This window comes from Ammodytes marinus (genome assembly GCF_949987685.1).
Source record: "Ammodytes marinus genome assembly, chromosome: 4".
NCBI classification, from domain to species: Eukaryota; Metazoa; Chordata; class Actinopteri; order Uranoscopiformes; family Ammodytidae; genus Ammodytes; species Ammodytes marinus.
In genome coordinates, this window is record NC_137233.1 from 4645293 (window position 1) to 4668161 (window position 22869).

Below are 22869 nucleotides of genomic sequence, written 5' to 3' on the forward strand. Positions count from 1 at the left end.
ATGCTAACATTGTTTGGGCTGAGGAAGCACCTGCAAACATCACGGTGATCAATAACTATCAGTTTGAATCACCACTGTGTAGGTGCAGTTATTGAACACTTCACAATTTACTTTTAAAGATGGAGTCAGTGATTCTGCAGAATGCTTGTTGTCAAAAATCAATTTTTGTACAAAATCAGTGAATATCTATGATCCGCCACCTGTCCATAGGCCACTGTGTGCGCTGCAAAATAAAATCTGGTGTTAAAACACAGACTAGACTCTGTAAATGGGCATGTTGCTAGCAATGGTGGGCCCCAGTTAACAGAGCCTAGGCTGTGTATTGAGCGTACTTCTTAATACTTCATAATCTCCACCTCTATCTATCACACACACACATACACACACACACACTGTTAAAACAGGTTATGCTGTCTGCAGCATCGTAGCCGTGACAGAGAAGCATCTCAATAAGGAAAAGGTCAACTATCCAGCTTGAAACACCTACTTTTACATTGGGGTTGGGCTTGGAAGGTGTTTTAGAATAAATACAGGACCCAACCTCCTTAAAGTGAGTTCAACTCTGTCTATTCATCAAACATTCTGAGGAAGACCATTCTGCTAAGATGTCACAGCCCGGGCAAGCATCGAGTAAGTATAGTTTTTTCTAACAAGTCAATATGTCTTAGTTACTTATTTACTTTAAGTTCTAATCAAGTATTTTATTTTAACAATTAGAAAATAAATACAGAACATAATATACATATAAAACAATTATTATACGTAATAATAAAAGTACATGGGGTGACTTATATTGCAAAGGGCAAGCGGAAGGAATTTGTCGAGCTCTGGCGAGATAAATGTACCATTAAAAAAATTAAATCTGTTCCTTTGTTTTTTGTTTATTTTGGTGTGGTTTGTGTCCTGGTGCAGGTGTTTGTTTGTGTGTGTTATAAAAAAAAGTGCATGGGGCGTCAAGAACAATTGAATCAGTAGTGAGAGAGAAATGTGAATGTTGATGTTGAAGTAATTTAATAACTGTATATTGGGTTTGGGTTTAAGTTCATAATTGAAGTCAGAATCAACAGCCAATTATGTAGTTTCTATTTCTTAGAAAAAAAACATATTTACAAAACTACTTACCAAAAGTGCATGTGGTTTCAAGAATAATTGAATCAGTGTGTGTGTGTGTGTGTGTGTATGTGTGTGTGTGTGTGTGTGTGCCTGCGTTTGTTGTGTGAGAAATGTGAAAGTTGATGTTTTGAAGCAGCAAACCAGAATGTCAAACTATTGCAAAACCCTGGGGTGTGTAGAGGAGAGAGTGAGTCGCTAAAACCTGTAGCTGTAATAGTTTCACTCTTAGGGGGGTTGGGTAGATAATCCATCACATATGTAAAGACATTTCCCCAGGCAATCAGACTGTCAAACCAGACTGACAATGTCACTTAGCCCACCACCCATTCACCACACAATCATTGTTATAATCTTGCACTTTATTATATACAGCTCTGGAAAAAAATAAGAGACCAGTCTGGATTTTTCTTAAATCTTCATTTCTACATTACTTATTGAAAATGCTCTTAATGTAAAAAAAAAAAATGTATTGGAATTTGGTAGAAATGTTGTCAGTAGTTTATAGAATAAAACCAAAATGTTCATTCTAGTCAAACATATGCCTATAAACAGTCAAATGAGAGACACTGAACATTTGGAGTGGTCTCTTAATGTTTTCCAGAGCTGTATATAATCTTGCACTTTATATAGTCAGACTGGTATATAAGAATTTCACTACGCATTGCTCTGTGCAATTGTGTATGTGACGAATAAATAAAACTAAACTCAACACATTGTCTTAATCTCTTTGCCTGCCTGCTCCTGCCTGAGGGGAACCTGCTTAACCACTGTAGGCACAAAGGGACGGGCCCTAAACTAAAGCATTCACTTCTGCATAGTTGTGTTGGTGAAATATTTTAGGAGATGATCATTGTTGAATGAAACAAAAATAAAAGCTGTCGGATCAAATTATCCCAGTTACCTTTCGACATCCACTGGAGATTATTAAAAATAACTTGTCTTTATATATCTTCTATAAGCAAGGTATGCATCGCTTTACAGAAGAATATTAACAAAAGCAGCACCTTAAGAAGTTGTATTGTATAGCTATTATCATAATGACAGATGTGTCATTACAAAGTGAGAGTAATGTGTTTTTAATGGCTTAGCGAGGTATGTTGAGCCTACAGCGAAAGATTTCAACGTCACTGAGGTGGCTCCCTCCCATACGGAGGCCGAGAAAAAGCCTTGTTTGCAATACTTTTTTATTTTTTAGATAATTTTTTGGCATTTTCAAGCTTTATTAATCAGTACAGAGTTGAAATGGGGAGACAGAGAGAGAGGGGGGATGACATGCAGTAAAGGTCCACATGTCAGATTTGAACCCGCGACCACCGCAACGAAGGCCGGAGCCAATATGGTAGGCGCTCCACTACACCACCGGAGCGCCCCGCTCACAACACCAGTATAGTTTATGTTGGGGATTGGCCTCTACTGTAGGGCTGTTTGTGATATTAATGAATGGACAGGATATGGAGGTGTAGTCATAGTGGGGAGGGGTTGCAGTTCGGTGGTCTAGGGATTTCTTTGATAGTTTTTGCGGCCGATGTGGTCCTTTTGACACTGTCTTTACTGCACCGGAAGCTCTTGATCTACCAGTCAATCTTGGTTCCTACTCTCACCTATGGTCATGAAGGCTGGGTCATGACCTAAAGAACGAGATCCCTGGTACAAGCAAATGAAATGGGATTTCTCAGGAGGGTTGACAACATTAAACAACTTTTATGACAACAGGCACAGAACCTTCAAAAAATCCTTTTAAGAATAAGGGTTGATGAGCTCTTATCATTTCTTTTTAAGATATTTTCATTAACACGTTCACCTTTGTGTGTCTTTGTGTTTCAGTCTTTAAGGACGTGGACTTCCACCCGAAGACCAACAACACTGAACACAGAACCAGTGAGATCTCAGAGAGGGATCTGATCGTGAGGCGCGGCCAGGCGTTCACTGTGACACTGACACTGAATCAACCTTTAAACGGAGAGCCACTCATCATCACCGCACATACAGGTAAGTCTTTCATTTATTAATTATTATAATTTTAAGGGTGTCAGAATTTTTTCCTCTGATGATCATAAACTACATGTAACAGCAAACGAAACATGTAATGATTACTCTTATTGATTCTATAGGACAACATGCATCTGAAGACCGTGGGACGTTGTCAGTCTTCAGTTTGCCAGAGAGCGTTAATCGTTCCCCCACAGCCAAGGCGGTGTGGAGGGTAGGGGTCAATGGCAGCTCCTCCCCAGCCGAGGGCATCCTAAAGCTGGCCATCCTCCCCCCGCCTGAGACCCCCATAGGGGAGTGGAACCTCATGGTGAAACACGGGGACCAAGACAGGCAGCTGGCAACTCTGACATTGCTATTCAACCCCTGGTGTACTGGTAGGTTTGGCTGTCTGTGGCTGTGTGTGTGGCCATCCATCCATCCACCTATCCATCTATTCATCCACCCACCCACCCAACCATCCATCAGTCCATCCATCCATCCACCCACCCACCCACCCACCCATCCATCCATCCATCCACCCACCCATCCATCCATCCATCCACCCACCCACCCATCCATCCACCCATCCATCCATCCATCTATCTGTATTAATATAAGCTGCAGTGTGTGAAGGTAATAGTTGTTGGTATCTGACCCCCTCTAGATGACGCAGTGTTTCTGGATGATGAGGACCAGAGGCAGGAGTACGTGATGAACGAACAAGGAATTATCTACAGAGGAAGTGGAAACTATATCTCCAGTAAACTGTGGGACTATGGACAGGTACAGGCACGCACACAAACACACACACGCACGCACACACACACACACACACTACTACTGTCAGTAGTTTATAGAATAAAACCAAAATGTTCATTCTACTCAAACATATGCCTATAAATAGTAAAACGAGAGACACTGAACATTTCGAGTGGTCTCTTAATTTTTTTCCAGAGCTGTATGTTTCAGTTTAACCATTGGCAGATACCATTGCAACTAATTTAAATTTAAAGCAAAATCATCTTTCCATCAGTTTGAGGAAAACATGACGAAGATCTGCCTGAAGCTTCTGGACCTGAACCTGAAACACTTGGCGGACCCGGCTGATGACGACTCCGCTCGCTGTAACGTGGTATACGTCAGCCGAGTGGTCAGCGCCATGGTAACACACTCACTTCATTTATACACAGAGAGAGAGAGAGAGAGAGAGAGAGAGAGAGAGAGAGAGAGAGAGAGACATGTTCGGAAGAGTATTAGGGCCACATACAGCCTCTTCCTTCGACTGATAGGTATGCTGACCTCAGCATCCATGGTGGTCCAACTAGGCCTTCTCAAATTGCGTTCTCTTCAGATCTGTGCGAATGGTCCCCACCAGGGGCCGTATTACAGAAACTTCCTAACTCACAATTCCTATCTTAACTGTATGGTTACCATGGTAATTAGAGTTAGGACCTGATTTAGGAAACTAGCCATTACAGATGCACAGTTCCTAAGTCAATGTTCCTATCTTAACTCAAGATAGGAAAAGTGTATTACAGAAGTATCCTAACTGCCCAGAATCTTAAAAAAAGTCTCCTAACTTTAGGATAACCCTTCAGCCAGCCTAACTTTTCAGTTGGACCCAGACTAACTGTGTTTTCTTTTTTTAAACCAAGTCAATGGAGACACAGTGAATGTATTTACTGAAAGGCTATTGAATGACTTTACTCTTAAAAAAAAAATAAAAAAAATTGTTGGAGACAAAACTTCCTTCACCCTCTCCACAGATGTCACCTACAGCTCAAACTTTTTATTTTTTTTGTTTAGTTTTTTAATCAAAGGCCTTTTCTGCTCCATAAGCAAAGTTAGCTGTTAGCCTACACAATACTGTCAGGCTGGGCTGAGAGTCAGTTGAGATAGAACATTGTCGGTTGCTATGCAACAGACAGAAATGCTGCAAACTGACGTTTGATTTAGCAGTTAGGATTTCCTAAACAGACTTAGGATAGGATGTGGTAAGATAAGATAGAATTCCTAAAGTTAGTTAGAATTTGCTTCTGTAATACCAAATCAGAGAAAATCCTATTTTAGACTCTCCTATCTTAAGTTAGGACTTAAGATAGGAAGTTTCTGTAATATGGCCCCAGGACCCCAAGTGGCAGAGACACAAGATGGTCAGGGTGTCCGGGCAGTGCCTTCAGACCCTCAGACCCTGGAGAGAAAGTGCATACATGTGCTGGAACTCCTTTCAGTTTTTCTAGCGATCAGGCACTTCCTTCCAGTTCTGAGAAACCGGCATGTTCTCGTCCGGACAGACAACACCTCCTACTAGTCTAGTCTAGTCTACCACGTCAACCACCAGGGGGGCACCAGATCTAAGCAGGATCTGCGGGTTACGCAAAGGCTCCTTACATGGGCTTTCCCCCATTTTCTAAGACAGGGGGCTGTCCATGTTCCAGGTGTCGGCAACACACCTCCTCTCTCGCCAAAGGATCTCAAAGAATCTCTGACATGGCAGTTATACATGTGCTATATAAATAAAGTTGACTTGACTTGACTTGACTCTCTATATGTGTTTGTATGCCTCACAATAAAACAATACATGTTGACGGACCATATCACTTAATTCTCCTATATAATTCCTCTTTCTTTTGTCCCTTCCACAGATAAACTGTAGTGATGACCGCGGTGTGGTATTCGGTCGGTGGTCAGGTTCCTTCTACGGTGGGGTGTCTCCCTCTCACTGGAGCGGCAGTCATGCGATCCTTACTAAATGGTTCAAAAGTGACTGTCGTCCAGTGCGGTACGGGCAGTGCTGGGTGTTTGCCGGTGTGATGTGTTCAGGTACGGTAAAATCTCGCTCTGAAAACCTTATAAGTGCTCTGAGGAATTTTCAGTTTGTGTTCATTCTTGCGCCCCCCTTTGGACAAAAGCAGTAGTGTTTTTTACTACGCCAGCTGTTGTTCCTGGGTGAGCGTACCCATGATAAAGGCATTAAGAAAAACTATATAAAAATGTCATTCTTTCATTTCTGTTGGTTTCAGTGTTACGTCTACTGGGCATCCCGTGTCGCACCGTCACAAACTTCCTGTCAGCCCACGACACCAACAAGAATCTGATCATCGATGTTTATCACGCCAACTACGGAGTCCGAGAGAAACAATCACCGGATAGTATTTGGTGAGACACTTTAACTTTGATAACTGCTGTTGTACGTCCAGGTTTTCTCTTAGCAGTCGAATCAACAACTGAAACATTTCTTAGACTATTCTTGGGATTTTTCTGAGCTCCTGCACCAGTGTCGGGGGGTGACACCAGTTTGTTAACGCTTCCATTCTGAGAAATACAGAGAGAGTTTTGTGGAGCTGATAAAAGTCTTCATCAACTTTGTGTCAACTTATTTGGCGATGGCTTGAATGTAACCAATATTTATACGAAAAAAGTTATGCACTATAGCTTTAAAGTTGTGCAGTCATGCATAGACACTTTTATTTTGTGAACGTGCTATGCCAATGTAAAACTAGGTCATTTTTTTCTTTGGCACACAATTTACAATTTTCCCTGGGTGTACTGTAAGTGGTGCCACTCCTTAGCACTGAGGTATTCACGGCACACTGACCTAGAAAAACTAAAGGAAACTATTTATAAGCCAGAGCGTTGTGCCAATTGCCCGCGAGGCAGTGTGTCAAATCAAAGCAAAGAGGTGTGCGGTCATCAATAATGTCAACACTGAAACGTAATCACTATGTGTTAACAGAAAAGGGTTGATAGTTCATTGTCATATGCCAAAGAACTTGATTTGTTACCACCGTCATTTATATCGTCAATATCTTCTCAGTACAAAATGACGGACAGACAGACACAATAGGGTTGTAAAACATGATTGAGCGTTTAGCAGTTAAAAGTGATTCAGGAGAATGCTTTTTGTCGAAATCACTTTTTATCAAAATCATTGAATATCTCCTCAAGATCCCCTACCTGTCTGTACTGTGTGCGAGCTGAAAAAAACAGGTTGTAATACACAGCCTAGGCTCTGTAAACTGGTATGTAAACAAAAGGTTATGTTAACAAAGGGGGCCCACCATAGCTAGCAACATGTGCACGTCTACAGAGCATAGCCTGTGTATTAACACTGGATTACTTATCAGCACATAGTATAAAGGTTGGTAAGGATGTTCATGGGTTTGACAAAACATTAAAAAAAAAATGAAAAAGTGCAGGACTAAATGTAATTAAAAGAGTTTTGTTTGGTGTAAAGTTGCCAGATGCAAATAGCATTTCTATAGCTCAGATTTCACAGTGCTTCAAAATGTTCTAGTCCTTTGAAAAACCGGTTCCCCTGCTTAGTTGTGTTTCAGTATCATGCACTGTTGCGGAATCAAAACGTGTGTTATTCTGAGTTTGGCAGATAGCTAAACAGTTCTCCAAATGACAAAGGCTTCCAGTTACATCATACATACAAAACATAAGAATATGCATGTACAAAAACGTAAGCATACATGTACAAACATTGTATTATTAAAGCCAAAACAGCTTCTGAATAGCTAGCATACTGCTATTATCATGTGAAACTACAGGCGCGAGGTCCGTTAGCTTAATGCTAATATACATGGGAAATGCCATTGATGCACTAACGAAGTTAGCATTACTAGCGCGGCCATTTTAAACTGTCTTTACCACATTTTACTGAACATACAAACAACAACATGAACTTAGTACTTACAGACATTTATTTCCTCTGCTCTGTGGAAATGAAAAGATGACTGCTGTCTGTGCTGCATTGGATGTGCTCTGCCTTGCTCCACAGTTCTAACTGTGGCAGGCTTACGTCATTATATTAACATTTGGTGCCAGTAGAGGGCAGCACATGTGTTATTATGTTTTTTGCTTTGGTTATTTTGTTTGTGTATTTATTTTCTATAGTCTGTTATCATTGCCTTATCTGCTATGTACAGCACTTTGTGAATTTGTCTCAATAAGTGCTACATAAAAACAGTAAATAGATGTAATACACTTACTTATTGTGTTCAGGAACTACCATGTGTGGGTGGAGGCTTGGATGAAGAGACCAGACCTGGCAGCAGACGGCAGTTATGACGGTTGGCAAGTTCTGGATCCCACACCTCAGGAGAAGAGCAACGGTACAGACTCTCTGGTTTATCTACATGAACTTTAAACATGGAGTCAATGATTCTGGAGAATGCTTGTTGTCAAATGTTGTTCACAATCCGCTACCTGTCCGTACTGTGTATATTAAATATAAAAATTGGTGTTAATACGCAGCCCAGGTTCTGTAAACTGGCCGGTTTACAGAGCCTAGGCTGTGTATTAACACTGTTTGTTTTCAGCACACACACTGTACAATACAAAGAGGTAGTGGATCGTGAGGAGGTATTCACTGATTTTGACCAAAAGTGATTTTGACAAATAACATATAGAGTAGTATAAGATAAACATAACCTAAACAATATTTACATTAGATACATTCTAAATACTAAGTAGTGCAAAGGAATTGTTTGTACGATATAAAACAGTATGTATAGAAAAAAATAGAAAGTAAAAAGTAGATAAGTTCAATTGAAATGTGCAATGTGATGAAAAATATTTACAGTATGTGCCATATGCAGTCATTGATACATATTATCTCCTCCCGTAGGTGTGTATTGCCTCGGCCCGGCCTCCGTCAAAGCCATTCTGAAGGGAAACGTAGATCTGACGTATGACACCCCGTTTGTGTTCGCTGAAGTCAATGCTGACTGTATCGACTGGATGGTGAGTGAAACAAATCTCATCAACATGACATTTAGGTTTAGGGAAATGTTAAAATGGTTAAATCATTGTATAGTTTATTCATCATTTATGTTAAAGGTGCCACAAGGAACTTTTTTTAAATTTAAGAAACAGTAAAATTTTTCATCAACATCACATTTATAGCCCCAAAATGGACTGGCTTGCTGTGAAAAGCACCCCCTCCCAAAATCGATTTCTCTTCACCCGTGACTCAAATCCATTGGTGGGTATATTTGCATGACTGATGTTAATAAGTTGAGTAAGTTTCATAGACGTGAGACTTTCCTCGTGGGAGATAGCAACCCTACACCAACCTTAACCCGACAGAAAATGAATGGAATTCAATGTAGATAGCCCCAAAATGGACTGGCTTGCTGTGAAAAGCACCCCCTCTCAAAATCGATTTCTCTTCACCCCCGAATCAAATCCTTTGGTGGGTATATTTGCATGACTGATGTTAATAAGTAGAGTAAGTTTCATGGGTGTCAGACTTTCCTTGCGGGAGATAGCAACCCTACCCCAACCTTAACCCGACAGAAAATGAACGGAATTCAATGTAAATAGCCCCGAAAATGGACTGGCTTGCTGTGAAAAGCACCCCTTCTCAAAATCGATGTGTGTGTCCTGCCAGGTCAATAAAGACGGTTCAGAAACTAAGATCTTGTCGGATACGAAGAGAGTCGGTCAGAACATTTCCACCAAGACGGTCGGTATCAGGAAGAGACTCAACATCACAGACTCCTACAAATACAAAGAGGGTAAGTTCACAGTCATACAGTCATACAGTCACACACACACACACACACACACACACACACACACACACACACACACACACACACACACACACACACACTCACACACACACACACACACACACACACACACACACACACACACACACACACATACACAGATGTCTATCCTATATAATAAACTACTTGCCTTGCCTATAATAGCATCTCCGATAATATTTTTATTTAAAGCCTCTGTATACCTAAATACACAAAATCCTTCGCACTTCGTACTTACTTTGTAAGTGAGTGGAGGGTAGTTGCATGATAGTGAGCAGATGAAAAGAGTTAGCCTCATTTGTCAAACCAAATTAAAGATATTGTCATTAAAGGTGCTGTAAGCAGAATGGTCAGTTTAGCTAACTTCCTGTCAGTTACTGCAGTTAGCAGTCCCCTTGCTCGTCCCTACGTCACCACCAGTGTTGGGAATAACGCCGTTTAAAATAACGGCGTTAGGTAACGCCGTTCTTTTTTCAGTAACGGGGTAATCTAACTAATTACTTTTTCCGTCGTTACAACGCCGTTATCGTTACTGAACGTTAAATGCGGTGCGTTACTATGAATTGATTGAATAAACTGTGTAATCCGAACGCACCCCTGGCTCCATACTACACAAACTGCTAGTGAGGAGACCGGTGTGTTTTATTCAGTGTGGATGACATTATAACTGTCAGTTAGCGCCGTCACGTCAGTCAGCCGGAGCGCCTGTTAAGTGAAGTTTCTTTTTCTTTCTCTCTCTGTTGTGTGAGCTTGCACGTTGCCGCACTAACCACCTATCAATCCACGGTTGAAACGTGCTCTCCCTGAGTTTGTTTGCATCGCCCTTGTGAGTAAGTGCATGGAGTTTCCCGATCTCTATAAATTGTAATTTATGCACGTTATTAAACGGCCGCGATTCGCCGGTTGCATCAGCTGTTTAGCGTGTCATCACGAGCCGAATATTGCTATTGTTCTTTTCCTGGGATCTGTATGCTGCTGTGCATGTTAAAGAAGGAAATAAACAGGATAAATCCTCTCCTCCTCTCATGCTTCATAGTCTGACGTTTTTGGCTGTTTTAGCCGACACCCCTGAAGTGAATCCAGTGATATTAGCAGATCAGCACGGTACTTCCAGCAGTTTCCTCTACTACTTTTGTTGAGAACAAAATAGGCCTACTTGAAGTGCAGGATAGGCCTAAACCTCTTGCTGTCTGTTGATGTGCAATAAATATTGAAGGTTATGTAGCCTACAAGTAGGCCTACCTGTCTGTTCTACTCATTTCAACTGACTTGTGAAAACTGCTCAGAAAAATCCAAATTGACAACTTTTTTTTTTTTTTTTTTTACAGTAGGCTAACGCAAATAGTTACTTTCCCTGGTAACTAATTACTTCTATTGTAAAGTAATTCAGTTACTAACTCAGTTACTTTTTGGAACAAGTAGTGAGTAACTATAACTAATTACTTTTTCAAAGTAACGTTCCCAACACTGGTCACCACATTAATGCACTGCGGTCTTCAAGCAGCGAGTTATCTAGCATCATCTCAGATCCATAAGTGTGATAAAACACGATAAAACCATCCAAACAGACATTGGGAAGGATTTTTACCTGCTCCGCCATTGTAGGCGCATAAACAATCACCCATCTGTTGCTCTGCGGGTGCAGAAATGCAATAAATCATATGAAATGCCAAAAAAATATTTACATTTTTTTCTTCCATTTACTAATATTACAGGAACAAAGAAGGAGCGGACTGTGTTTGAATACGCTCTGACCAGAGATTACTCTGAGGCTGACGGCAGTGGAGACACGGATGAGGAAGAAGAGGAAGAGGAAGAGAATGAGACGGTTGAAAACGGAGAGAATGAGACAGTCGAGAATGGAGAGAATGAGACAGTTGAGGATGGAGAGAGAGAGACAGTTGAAAACGGAGAGAATGAACCAACAACAGACGATCCTAAGCTGAAACTACGATTTAAAGAGGTATGTCACATCAGAAGTTACTATTGCTTCTGTATTTTGTATTATTATACCAGGAAAAATAAAGTGTCTGCCTGTCTGTCTATTTATCTATCTATCTATCTTCTTTATCTTCTAGCTAGCTAACTATCTATCTATCTACCTACCTATGTATTATCAAAAATGTTTAATAAAGGAAAATAAAATAAAAAACTAGAAAATCTTAAAAAAAAAACTAAAACTAAATTGTGTTGTGCTGCAGGTGTCCAAACCGAGGAACGGTAAGGATGTGAAGCTGAAGCTCATTCTGCACAGCCAGAAGAAAGGTAAATCGCAAATATGAAAATGATCCGTAAATGCGTAAATACGATTACGTAATTTCAGAATAATTACATATTTACAAGTCTAAAAAAAATACATGTTTGTGGATAGTGAAATACGTGTGAATCTTGATACACACTTGTTAATTGTATTCTCTGCTTTTACAAAAAAGTTTTGCTTTTTAAGATAATAATGCCCAATCAAATCTTCCACAGGTAAGAGGCCTGTGTCCATCAGCATCAACGTCCAGGCCATGACCTACAACGGTGGGACTTTCCAGCTCATACAGCACGAGACCATGGAGAAGACGCTGCCGTTTGGGAAAGGTGACTCTCTTCTATGTTGCTGTTTAAAGGTGCTCCGAGGAACTTTCCGTTTGTGTAAATTCTAGCACCCCCTTTAGGACAAAAGCGGTAGTGTTTTCGCTACGCCAGCTGTTGTTTCTCGGTGAGCGTACCCATGACAAAGTTATTAAGAAAAACTATATAAAAATAGCATTCTTTACTTTACTGAAGGATCTATCTATCTATCTATCTATCTATCTATCTATCTATCTATCTATCTATCTATCTATCTATCTATCTATCTATCTATCTATCTATCTATCTATCTATCTATCTATCCATCTATCTATCTATCTAACCAATGCCTGTCCTCTTCTTTCTAGATGTGTCTGTCCCCATTGTGGTCCCGTTTTCGGCGTACAGTAAAGCGATGTTGCATAGCGACAGCATGAAGGTGTCAGCCGTCGTCACGGACACAGACATTCCAAATGGAACATACCTGGCTGAGGATGACATTGTGCTGCTAGACCCTCCCATCTCTGTCTCGGTCAGTGGAAAATCTGTCTACCTATCTGCCTGCCTGCCTGTCTGTCTGTCTGTCTGTCTGTCGTCTATCCATCCATCCATCTATCTATCTATCTATCTATCTATCTATCTATCTATCTATCTATCTATCTATCTATCTATCTATCTATCTATCTATCTATCTATCTATCTATCTATCTATCTATCTATCTATCTATCTATCTATCTATCTATCTATCTGTGTCTCTTTTCATAGTCAAACTGTGGAAAAACCTAAACCAAAAATGTACAAAATAGTAGCAATACTGCATTGAATTATATTGAATTAATTGTTGCTAGCTACGGTGGGCTACTTGTTTACGTACCCTTTTTTACACACCTGTTTACAGAGCCTAGGCTGTGTATGAACACCATATTTTCTTTCAGCACACGGTGCAGACAGGTAGCAGATCGTGAGGACACTGAAAAAATTATTTTGATAATTAATTAATTTTTATTTTGTCAATGAGCGTTATCCAGAATAACTGACTCCACCTTTAAAATGAGACTATACACCTTTAAAAACAAACGTTGCAAACTTATTGAACCAACAGCACATACACGATGCATTAAGAAAATAGAGAAAAACAATTACGAATGGGGAAAATGCCCAATTAAAGCGATCTTCTTTTGAATTCATGATGATTAATCTGTTAAAATGTGTGTGTTGCAGGTGTCTGGTGATGTCAGAGTTGGCGTGGAGACAATGGGACAACTGGTTTTCATGAACCCGGTCCAAGAGAAACTACAGAAGTGCACACTGACGCTCTCTGGCAGTGGACTGTGGAGGGAGCCCGTTGAATATGAGTGAGTCTGTGTGTGTGTGTGTGTGTGTGTGTGTGTGTGTGTGTGTGTGTGTGTGTGTGTGTGTGTGTGTGAGAGTGTTTGTATCAGTCTGTAGTCTGTGATTATGTCACCTTTATATCCTTTTTTTTAATTATTTTTTTTCCCTTAAATTATCAATGATTTTTTCTTCCTCTTTTCTATACACTCTAGATGTATTCTCGTGGCTATGTCTTCAACAACTGACAAAAAAGTAAAAAAAAAAAAAAAAATTATACTTCTGAGGCCCCCAAATCACCAGCGCCAAAATGAACAAATATTGAGAATAAAAATAGCTATTCAAAACCTTTCCATATGTGTTTCTAATTCAGGTCAATTCAACCCCTATCACTTGCAGTTGCCATGGTTTGGATTCAAATCCGTGTAAAATTTTTCTTCATATCTATGTTTTTCTTTTTATAAATGCGTCACATAAGACTTTTAATCAATAAAAAATAAATAAAAAAATTATTATTTTACTTGGTCTGATAAGCAACCAAAAATTTCAAAAAGTAAGTCATTCAAAAGCAGTGTTGCCCTGCCATTATCTTGATAGGACCACATAACTATACTATTAAGAGCTGTTTATTTTTAAATGATCATTACTCTTTGTGTGCCCCACAGCATCTCAGATCTGCGGCCAAACACCAGAATTACTGTCAAGTTCCCGTTTGTCCCGTACAAAGCCGGATTGAAGACACTGATGGCCGATTTCGACTGCTCACTCTTCAGGGACATTACCTGCAGCTGCACCTTCAAAGTGCTGCATTGATTAATTTATCAATTAATCTAATCTGTTATGCTATAGATAGATATTCCCTGTGTTCCAAATCACATACTTTTTCTTTTTACTACACTACATACTAAAGTACAGAAGAGTTTTAGGGCCACAAGAGAGGAAAAAAAAATCAGATAAGGAAGATTGTTTTTTGATTATGGCGAGAAATGACAAGAATGAAGACGAATACTGCTAAATGCTATGGAGGTAGTGGGGCATCTAGGTATTTTCAGCATACTATAAATGACGTACATGTATTGGGACGTCCTAAATCTTTTTCTGGCATACTAAATAGAAGAGAAGTATGGGGATTGGAACGCAGGGATTATGTTGCCCCCATGAGGAATTCTAAGTAGTTACTGCTGTACGTCCAGGTTTTTTCTTAGCAGTAGAATCAACAACTGGAAACATTTCTTGGGCTCTTCTTGGGATTTTTCGGAGCTCCTACACCAGTGTCAAAGGGGCGACACCAGTTTGTTAATGCTGCCATACTGAGAAATACAGAGAGAGAGTTTTGTAGGAGCTGATAGGCTTAATCAACTTTGTGTCAACTCATGTGGCGATAGCTTGAATGTATAAGCGTCATTCATTTATACGGAAAAGTTATGCACTATTGCTTTCCAATCTTGTATTTTGTTCTAAATACTGTGATGAAAAGATGTTATGAGAGTTGAGGCTGTTTTGTCTAATAAATCAGATTTTTAAGGTCTGAGCCAATATGATGCAAGATTGAAGTATTTTGAGTATTTTACATTTGAACAAAATAATCATTGTTAGCAGACGCTACACCGCAAGCTTGAATGTTGCCTTGGTTTCGAAATGGCAGTGGAATGTGCTGTTTAATCGGGTTTTGCTTGTATAAAAAAGGTGTCAAACCAATATTTAGCCGACAGTGAATTTTTTAGACCGGTGTTGACACTTCAAATGTTGTCAGGAAATGCGAAATTAAAAGTTAATGTTACAGAAGATTGCAGCTAAGCCTGATGCAAAGACAAATAAGTAAGCAACACACACACACACACACACACACACACACACACACACACACTTTTTTTCTACTATTTCTTCAGAATGTTCAAGTTCCAATTTAACCATGATGCTACAGCGCCTCCTTGTGGTTAAACATATGCTGTGGAAGCTGGATACACTGTTCTTATGTTTTAGATCTGTTGAAAGATTGCATGAATAAAATGCTTTTTAAACCCATGTTTGTGTCTTTAATAGTGAAACTACACTGTAGATTTTTTTTTTAAATGTTTACAGGAAAACGCTGGCAGCCGTGGTTACCAGAGTATTCCTGTAAAAAATACAGCAGCACAGTAGATAACTTAACCGACAAAATATGTAAATTGATGTGTGAATGAAATTACGGCTGACTCACATTAAAAAAAGGTTAAGTCTACAAAAACGTTTTGTTAATTTCACATAACGGTGTTGTATATAAATAGACTGTTTCCTGTATTTTTCTTTGCAAGTAATAAATGCTGATATGTCATTATAAGGGGAGACACTGCAGGCAAAAACCTAATTTTATCAAGAAGCAATGGTCAGTTTGATATTTTTGGCTATTTTGCTTCTATTAAATGTCTTCTTTCATACTAGTTCAAATCGTAATTGTTCATTTGACTAAACCTTGTCTGTTTGCATCTGTATATTTCTCCTATACAACCATCTTTATTATCATTAGCTCTAAAAAAAAATCACAACTTCTAAACAACAGTTTAACTTTCAATAATCCTTTTCAGCACTATTCTGAATGTTTAAGTTTGTATTGGAGGTTAACAATATTTATGTAGCCTACACAATCTATTATGGACATGCCCATTGAAAAAGAATATGCAGGATTTTTTTTGTTTTTCAAAACATAAGAATGTTGATTCCGAGAGCAAAGTGGCTGTTTTGAGCTTATCTCCTACAAAGTTCTTTTTTAACCCCCTACGTCCAACGCGTCATATTACGTAGCAAGTTGTAGACACTGACCGAACGTGAATGCATCTGTTACGTCCAGGCAGTAGCCTAGTAGTAGGTAGCAGTGATTTGAAGACTTGTCATTTAGTGTGTCGTATTTTTTCTGTACTTTTACATTGCATTTTTTAGGAATGGAGAAGTATTGTTTACTCTTTAACCTTTGAAGAAATGTAGTCCACGGTTTCTGTAACAGAATATAAGCGGCGCTAGCTAGCTATGAGCCACCGGGTGTGAGACCGAACTAGATCACTGCCGCAGCCGCCTCACCCACGAAACACACGGTGGTTTGCCGATCATTTTAGACGGGACAGGAGGCTTATTGTGTGACACGGTGAAGTTGAGGATGGGATACATACAACACCAGGACCTGCGGTGGTTTAATAAACAGCTGAGCAGCTTCATCATCACTGTCCGGAGCCGCGGCCGTCGGCTGGACTGAGGGTCACGGACACGGACACAGACCTAGGGCATACAGGACAATGAGCCTTCAGAGATTCATCCCCACGGAAACTGTGCACAGTAAGTCTGGTTTTCTAATGTTTTTAAACTTCCGAGTGAGTGGCATAATAATTTCAATGATGATATGCAACGTGTGGTTTTAATATATTCAGGCAGTAACCACTAGCTAACAAGTTATAACCCATGGTCATAACGGCTAATGTTCGTTAGCTTACTTTTCTATGGGATGTACCGTTTTATTAGGCATTTGGTCAGTTCTAAAGATGTTAGTAGGCTACTGTTTACCTTAAATAAGAAAGCTGCCCAATGAATTCTTCCCTTAACCGGTCAAAATAATACTGGCGCTAGCGGGGACATTGAGTCTGCAGAATATACTGGAGTCATGATGCTAAAATTATAATCACACACGCTGCCGGAGAGGGGCCTGCCCGTAATTCCAACGCCTCATTGTTCTGACGTCTCAATGGTCTGAAATATTTCCCATTTGATCGACTTGCCGCTATGCCAATGGTTCAATGTTACGAAAACGGAACGCATTGGTCCGAAGTGCCGTTCGTCCGATTTGTCAAAAAGAAGGCGCTTTAGGCAGATGGTCATATATTTCGACTTTATACACAATTCCTACACAATTCCTGGAGTTTCTAACTCTCTCTCTCTCTGTCTCTCACACCCACACTAAGCACCTAAATACACCCTACTACGCTGAAAAAAAATATTCTGAAAGGATGTAAATGGGTCAATGACGAATAAGGGTTGTCATGATGGTTTTTTGAAAATCTTTCAAAAATATATTTTAAAAGCATCCTTGAATCAATTTAAAATATACATTTTGTGTTTCTGTTAGTTTTATTTCATGGGAAATGGGATTTACACAATTTTCTACTAAAAGTAGGCCCAAATGGACCTGACAATGTCAAATGGTGTAACCACAAAAGAATAAGAAATATTCATTATTTTGTCCACCATAGTGTAATATGAGTGTAACTCATAAGAATAATAACTTCCATTTCAAAATATCACATGCAAAAAGATTTTATTTGGATAACCCCTAAATCAAAATTTTATGCGTTTTTGCAATTTTGAGCAGGACGTTAGCTGGAAACATCTTGTTTTCTAAATAATTGTTGACCAATCGTGTTAAAAGTGTTAAAAATGATTTAATACATTTAAGAAGAGTAATCAATTCTGGCCTACATTAATTTACATGTACATTTTGATTTTTTTAGGAAAAATACTGGTTACACCATTTGACACAAACCAGTTACACCACTTGACGGTGTTGCTTCTACAGCCAAAAAGTTTCATAAACAACACTGAAATCAGGCACTACAGTCAAGATAGTTACTGTGTTTGGACTTGCCATTGGATTTTGTTTTCATGTACTTAAAACATTGGTCAACAAATACCATTAAGGTGACTATGGAGTAATTATCTATCTTTATTCACGAGCGTGGTCTTCTGGTTCAAGAGCATGCCGTATTGTTTTCACATTCAGATTTTGTAATTATATGCTCTTAAACCTAAAGAAAACACTCTTAAATAAAGATCTCCATGGATGACACATGTTCTAGGGTGGAACTCATTTGATTGTATTTATGGAAAAAATTCAATCAACAACAAAAAGTCTTAACAAATTGTGTATTTGTGCGTTTAAGTGTGTCTATGTTTGTTTGTGAGAAAGAGCTAGGTGGATGGGTAGAAGAGACTAGGAAATTCATGTATGTTAAGGGTCCTGCTCCTGCATTCCCTTTTAAACAGTGAATTCATATCTAGTTATATCAATCTGAAAGCAAGGTATTATTTGGTTGACGTTATGCCTTGTGATCTGATTACATTTAAGAAAAAAGCTTGCAGCAGCACATGTGAGTGTGAGTGCACGCTTGTTTCTGTTCATGAAAACTACCTTTCCTGTCCTCTTTTTGCAAGGTAATTGGCTTGTTTCCTCTTTTGAATGTGGCATCTATTGTAGAGAAAGTTGCTCAATTCTGCAGCCTAAATTTGATTAACATTTTCTACTATTCACAAATTGTTGGAGTTCTAGGTATTTAAAGCTGCTGTTCATCCTTCCACATTAGGTGTCACTGTTCATATGCTTCATTTATATAATTTATTCATGTATTATGAAATTATGTGACATTAAAATGAAAAGGAATTATATAAAAATATGCATTGAAGCTAAGCATGAATTAAAAAATCACAATATCATGCCACTTAATGATTTCATCCTAGCCGTACCTAGCTTTGGTGATAAAGTTGTGGAAATACCAACTATTTTAGAAGATACAAACAATAATAACCTAAAACTGGTTTAAAAAAGTAATTGAGCTCATATTTCATTTTAAACCAGTATCATAAACTAGTGAATTTTGAAAAAAATTGACAAAAACCGAGATGTTTGTCAAATTAGTCAAATGGTGTAACCGGTTACACCATTTGACATTTCGACTAAAAATCGATTTTGACAGGCATTATCATAGACTCATATCTGAGGACATGGTCTTGGTGTGAATAAATCAAATATAATTCTTAAAACAAATAATACTATTTATGTAAAAAATATTTTTTCAACGTTTTATTTGGGTTACACCATTTGACATGTAACCCAAATGATACTTGACATACCCTAAAAGTGCAAATATCTTATATTTCTTGGAGAGCTCTTAACTTTGGAATGCAGCAGTCATGTTCATCAGGGGTCCTTTACTGTTCTTAAAGATTTGAACAAAATGGCACCTTGAATGATGGTTACACCACTTGACAATTCAGGACATTCGCTCGCTCCCCAAATTATTAGAACAAATATGAAAGTTGTATTTAAATATAATTTATATACTCACAATGACCTCCATTTTAGGATAATGCCAAAATAGTTTATAGGATGTTATATTGAGAAATTCACTGTATTTAAGCAAGTTACATTTTGTGGTACGAAGTTTTGACGGTTACACCACTTAGACATTTTTGCCTTTTATCTCCAAATATTCTCTCAAAATTGAATAAAACCAAAAACTTTCTAATAGGGTCTCTAGAAATGAATATGTTACAGTAATGTGTAAGCTTTTTTTTTGTTTCCACATTTTCAAATTTAATTTAACCTTACGGACACAAAAAAATGGGCGTCACGTCATTGACCCAAATACACAATTTCACCTGTGATATTAACATTGAAAATATATGATTTTATCTCTACAAAAAAACAATCTAGTCCTGGACTTAATCTGCATTTGTTAGTATTATAAGTAGGGCTGTCAAACGATTACAATTTTTAATCAGATTAATCACAGGATTTTGTGGATTAATCACGATTAATCACGATTAATTCTACCATTCGAAATAGGCCCGAAAAATTACCATTTTCTGTGTATATTGTTGTATGAATGGAAAGATAAAGGGCAGAAGGTGAATATACATTTAAATGTAGTTTTTTTATTCTTTGAAAATCCAAATGATGGTGTAAATACTGCAAATAAATTATAATCAAGTAAAACATATGCGACCACACCATACTTCAATTTGGCTGTCTCTATTCCTATGTCTTTGAGAAAATATAGGATAGGCTATAGAATGGCATTTATTTGGTGAATCCATGGTTTTGCATCCCTGAATACAACCTGATTGCAGTTTGCGCACGTGTGTGCGTGTGTGTTTGCACGCGCGACCACATTCTATGGGACTGTTCATTTGTAACAGAAAGCCGACGTTATGTTGATGTCACATATTAATCACACACACCTCTGAAAACTGCAGACGTTTGTTTCCTCCCGTGAATGGAGCAGAATGTTTCTCCTGTTGCTTCGATTCTGCACATGCATTAATTGCGTTAAAAAAATTAGTTAATTTTGACAGCCCTAATTATAAGACATTGTGCATTGCTTCCTTAACAAGATATAGGCTATGTACGTAATCCCAGCCAATGTTTTTATGTAAACCCACACACAACAAGCAATGATCTTGTTGTGTTTACTCTCTTTGAACTGTGAAGTGGGAGGATTCAAATCTTCTGTCATCTGCGGTCATTTCGTCAGTTGGCTGAACGTGGACTGAAGTTTAAGGTAAGAATTTAGTTCTCAGAGCAATGTTAATATGTATTTCATATGTATTTCTAGTGTTGTATTGACTGGTTACATTTATTTTTCAAAAATCGGATAAATAAAAAATATGAGGTTAAAAAGTCCAGTATTGCTTGCATTTTAAGCCAGTTAAGCTTTTCCTGCTATTAGATGCTATTTTTGTAGCCTTCAGCTTCATTTTAGCCTGCCGTGTTATCTGAATGGAGTTAGTTTAGCTTGCCGTTTTATCTTAGTGGCTAAAATTTAGCCCGTGGCTCATTATTTTTCCTGCCTCGCTAGGTTAGCACCGTTAGCTTAGCTGCGCTTGACACACATTTTATCAATTCAGTCCGCATTTCTGCTTGAATTGGCTCATCGGTTTTTGGATTGCTTGTGCGTTTACAATACACCAGACCAGCATTGCGGTTTAAACCCACGTACACACTATGGATGGTATCTTAGACAATTCTGCATTCAAACGCACACTTTTTTTTGCGACTTATCTACTTCTCTAGTCGACTATTCGAGGTCAGCCCTAATCTAGTGTGTGTCTGTGTTGAAGTCATATAGTACAAATACAGGCTGGTCTGATGTTTTATGAATCACTTGGTTGTAACTCTCAGTGAAGCATTTTGTAAGTGAAAAATCAGACCAAGAAACTTAATGAAGCAACAGTAACGATGGGTTCTATTCTCTTTGGTGTATTTCAGTTTTCTGAGGCGCTCACCTCATTCGTCCTCAACATTTATGTCGCCTACAAAGCCAGGGATGAAGGACTCCAGAAGCAGGCTGGCATAGCCATTGATGCACAGGTAACTAGATTTTCTTCGTAAGAACTACATAATTTTTCTATCGTAAGAAATACATTTTGCAAGGAAAGTCAACTTAATTTTACTAAGTAGACTTTACTTGCTAAATGTATTCCTTGCATTCAAAGATGGATGTAGTTCATACAAATAGTATTTTTGCATTTTCATCATAATAATTTTATGCAAAAAGTTGCCTTGATTTTTTTTAAGTAGATCGAGCAGGATATTTTTTATGAGTGTAGGCCTTCATCTCACGTTCACAATGCATATTGTTGAGAAAAGTGAAAACACTCATCTTGACATGGTGTTTCAGCACCATGGACAGAGAGCAGAGGTCAATAGGCACACACACACACACACACACACACACAAAAACACACAGACACACAATAGGCTATGTAGACTGTATAAGGTATCATTTGTCTCGTTATCCGTTTTGTTGGGTTGGTCTCGGGATATCGTGACTCCAGTTAGGCTGCTTTATTAGGAAGACCGGAGGGGGGGGGGGGGGGGGGGGGGGGGGAGTGTGCAGCGGCAAATGCAACCTCTCCTAGGAAAACTTTGTTAGAAAAAAAACTGTGTCCTGCGGCTCCCTTTTTCTCCATGGTTTCCCCAATTAGTAAATAGCGATATCTGTTAAATCATGAGAACCGCCGACCAGCTGTTAGGACCAGCTGTTTGAGACAGAGACTAAAACTAATGTGAAACTGAAGGTGGAGCAGTTAAAAAGTTAAATTAATAAATATTGTAACCAAACACAATAATGTGTTGTGTTATCTGCTTTAGTAGCTTACAGTAGCTCACATCGCCCACCACTCCTGGAAATAATAATAATTTAACAAGAAAATGGTTCGTTTATTGATTTTTCCTAAACGGTTATTATTTACCAAAACGGTTACACATGTACACGTGAACAACCCTAGTCAAAAGTGTTGAACCTTCGACTGTCTTGACAAAACTCCTTCAACCATGCATCAACTCCTTCTCTAAAAACAAAAACCTCCATCAGCTGCTGCCTCTGCAGAGGGCACAGTCTTGTCATTCATTCATAGCAGCGGTGATGTTTTGAAAAAACTTGTTCTTTTCTCCAGAGTTGTAGAAGGAAAAACAAGTACAAGATTTATTTCAAAGCTTAAAGGTTTATTATTATGGTTTGTTATACAGTATGTAACACATACAATACATCTGATTGGTTGACTATAGTTGGAGGTAGGCCGTGGATGTTAGGC

The 22869-nt window shown here is 38.7% G+C and overlaps 1 protein-coding gene across 1 annotated transcript; it reads left to right on the top strand.

Annotated features, from left to right (window-relative positions):
• Positions 1 to 499: 499 nt before the first annotated feature.
• Positions 500 to 15498, top strand: LOC307249881 (protein-glutamine gamma-glutamyltransferase E-like). The gene is made up of 16 exons (XM_080026768.1): positions 500 to 630; positions 2938 to 3102; positions 3225 to 3479; positions 3749 to 3867; positions 4118 to 4246; positions 5730 to 5907; positions 6108 to 6243; positions 8095 to 8204; positions 8720 to 8835; positions 9485 to 9611; positions 11363 to 11610; positions 11849 to 11912; positions 12123 to 12233; positions 12575 to 12738; positions 13429 to 13562; positions 14202 to 15498. Exons 1-16 carry the CDS (start codon positions 606 to 608, stop codon positions 14347 to 14349), a joined length of 2229 nt encoding a protein of 742 aa, XP_079882894.1. The 5' UTR covers positions 500 to 605; the 3' UTR covers positions 14350 to 15498.
• The last annotated feature ends 7371 nt before the right edge of the window (positions 15499 to 22869 follow it).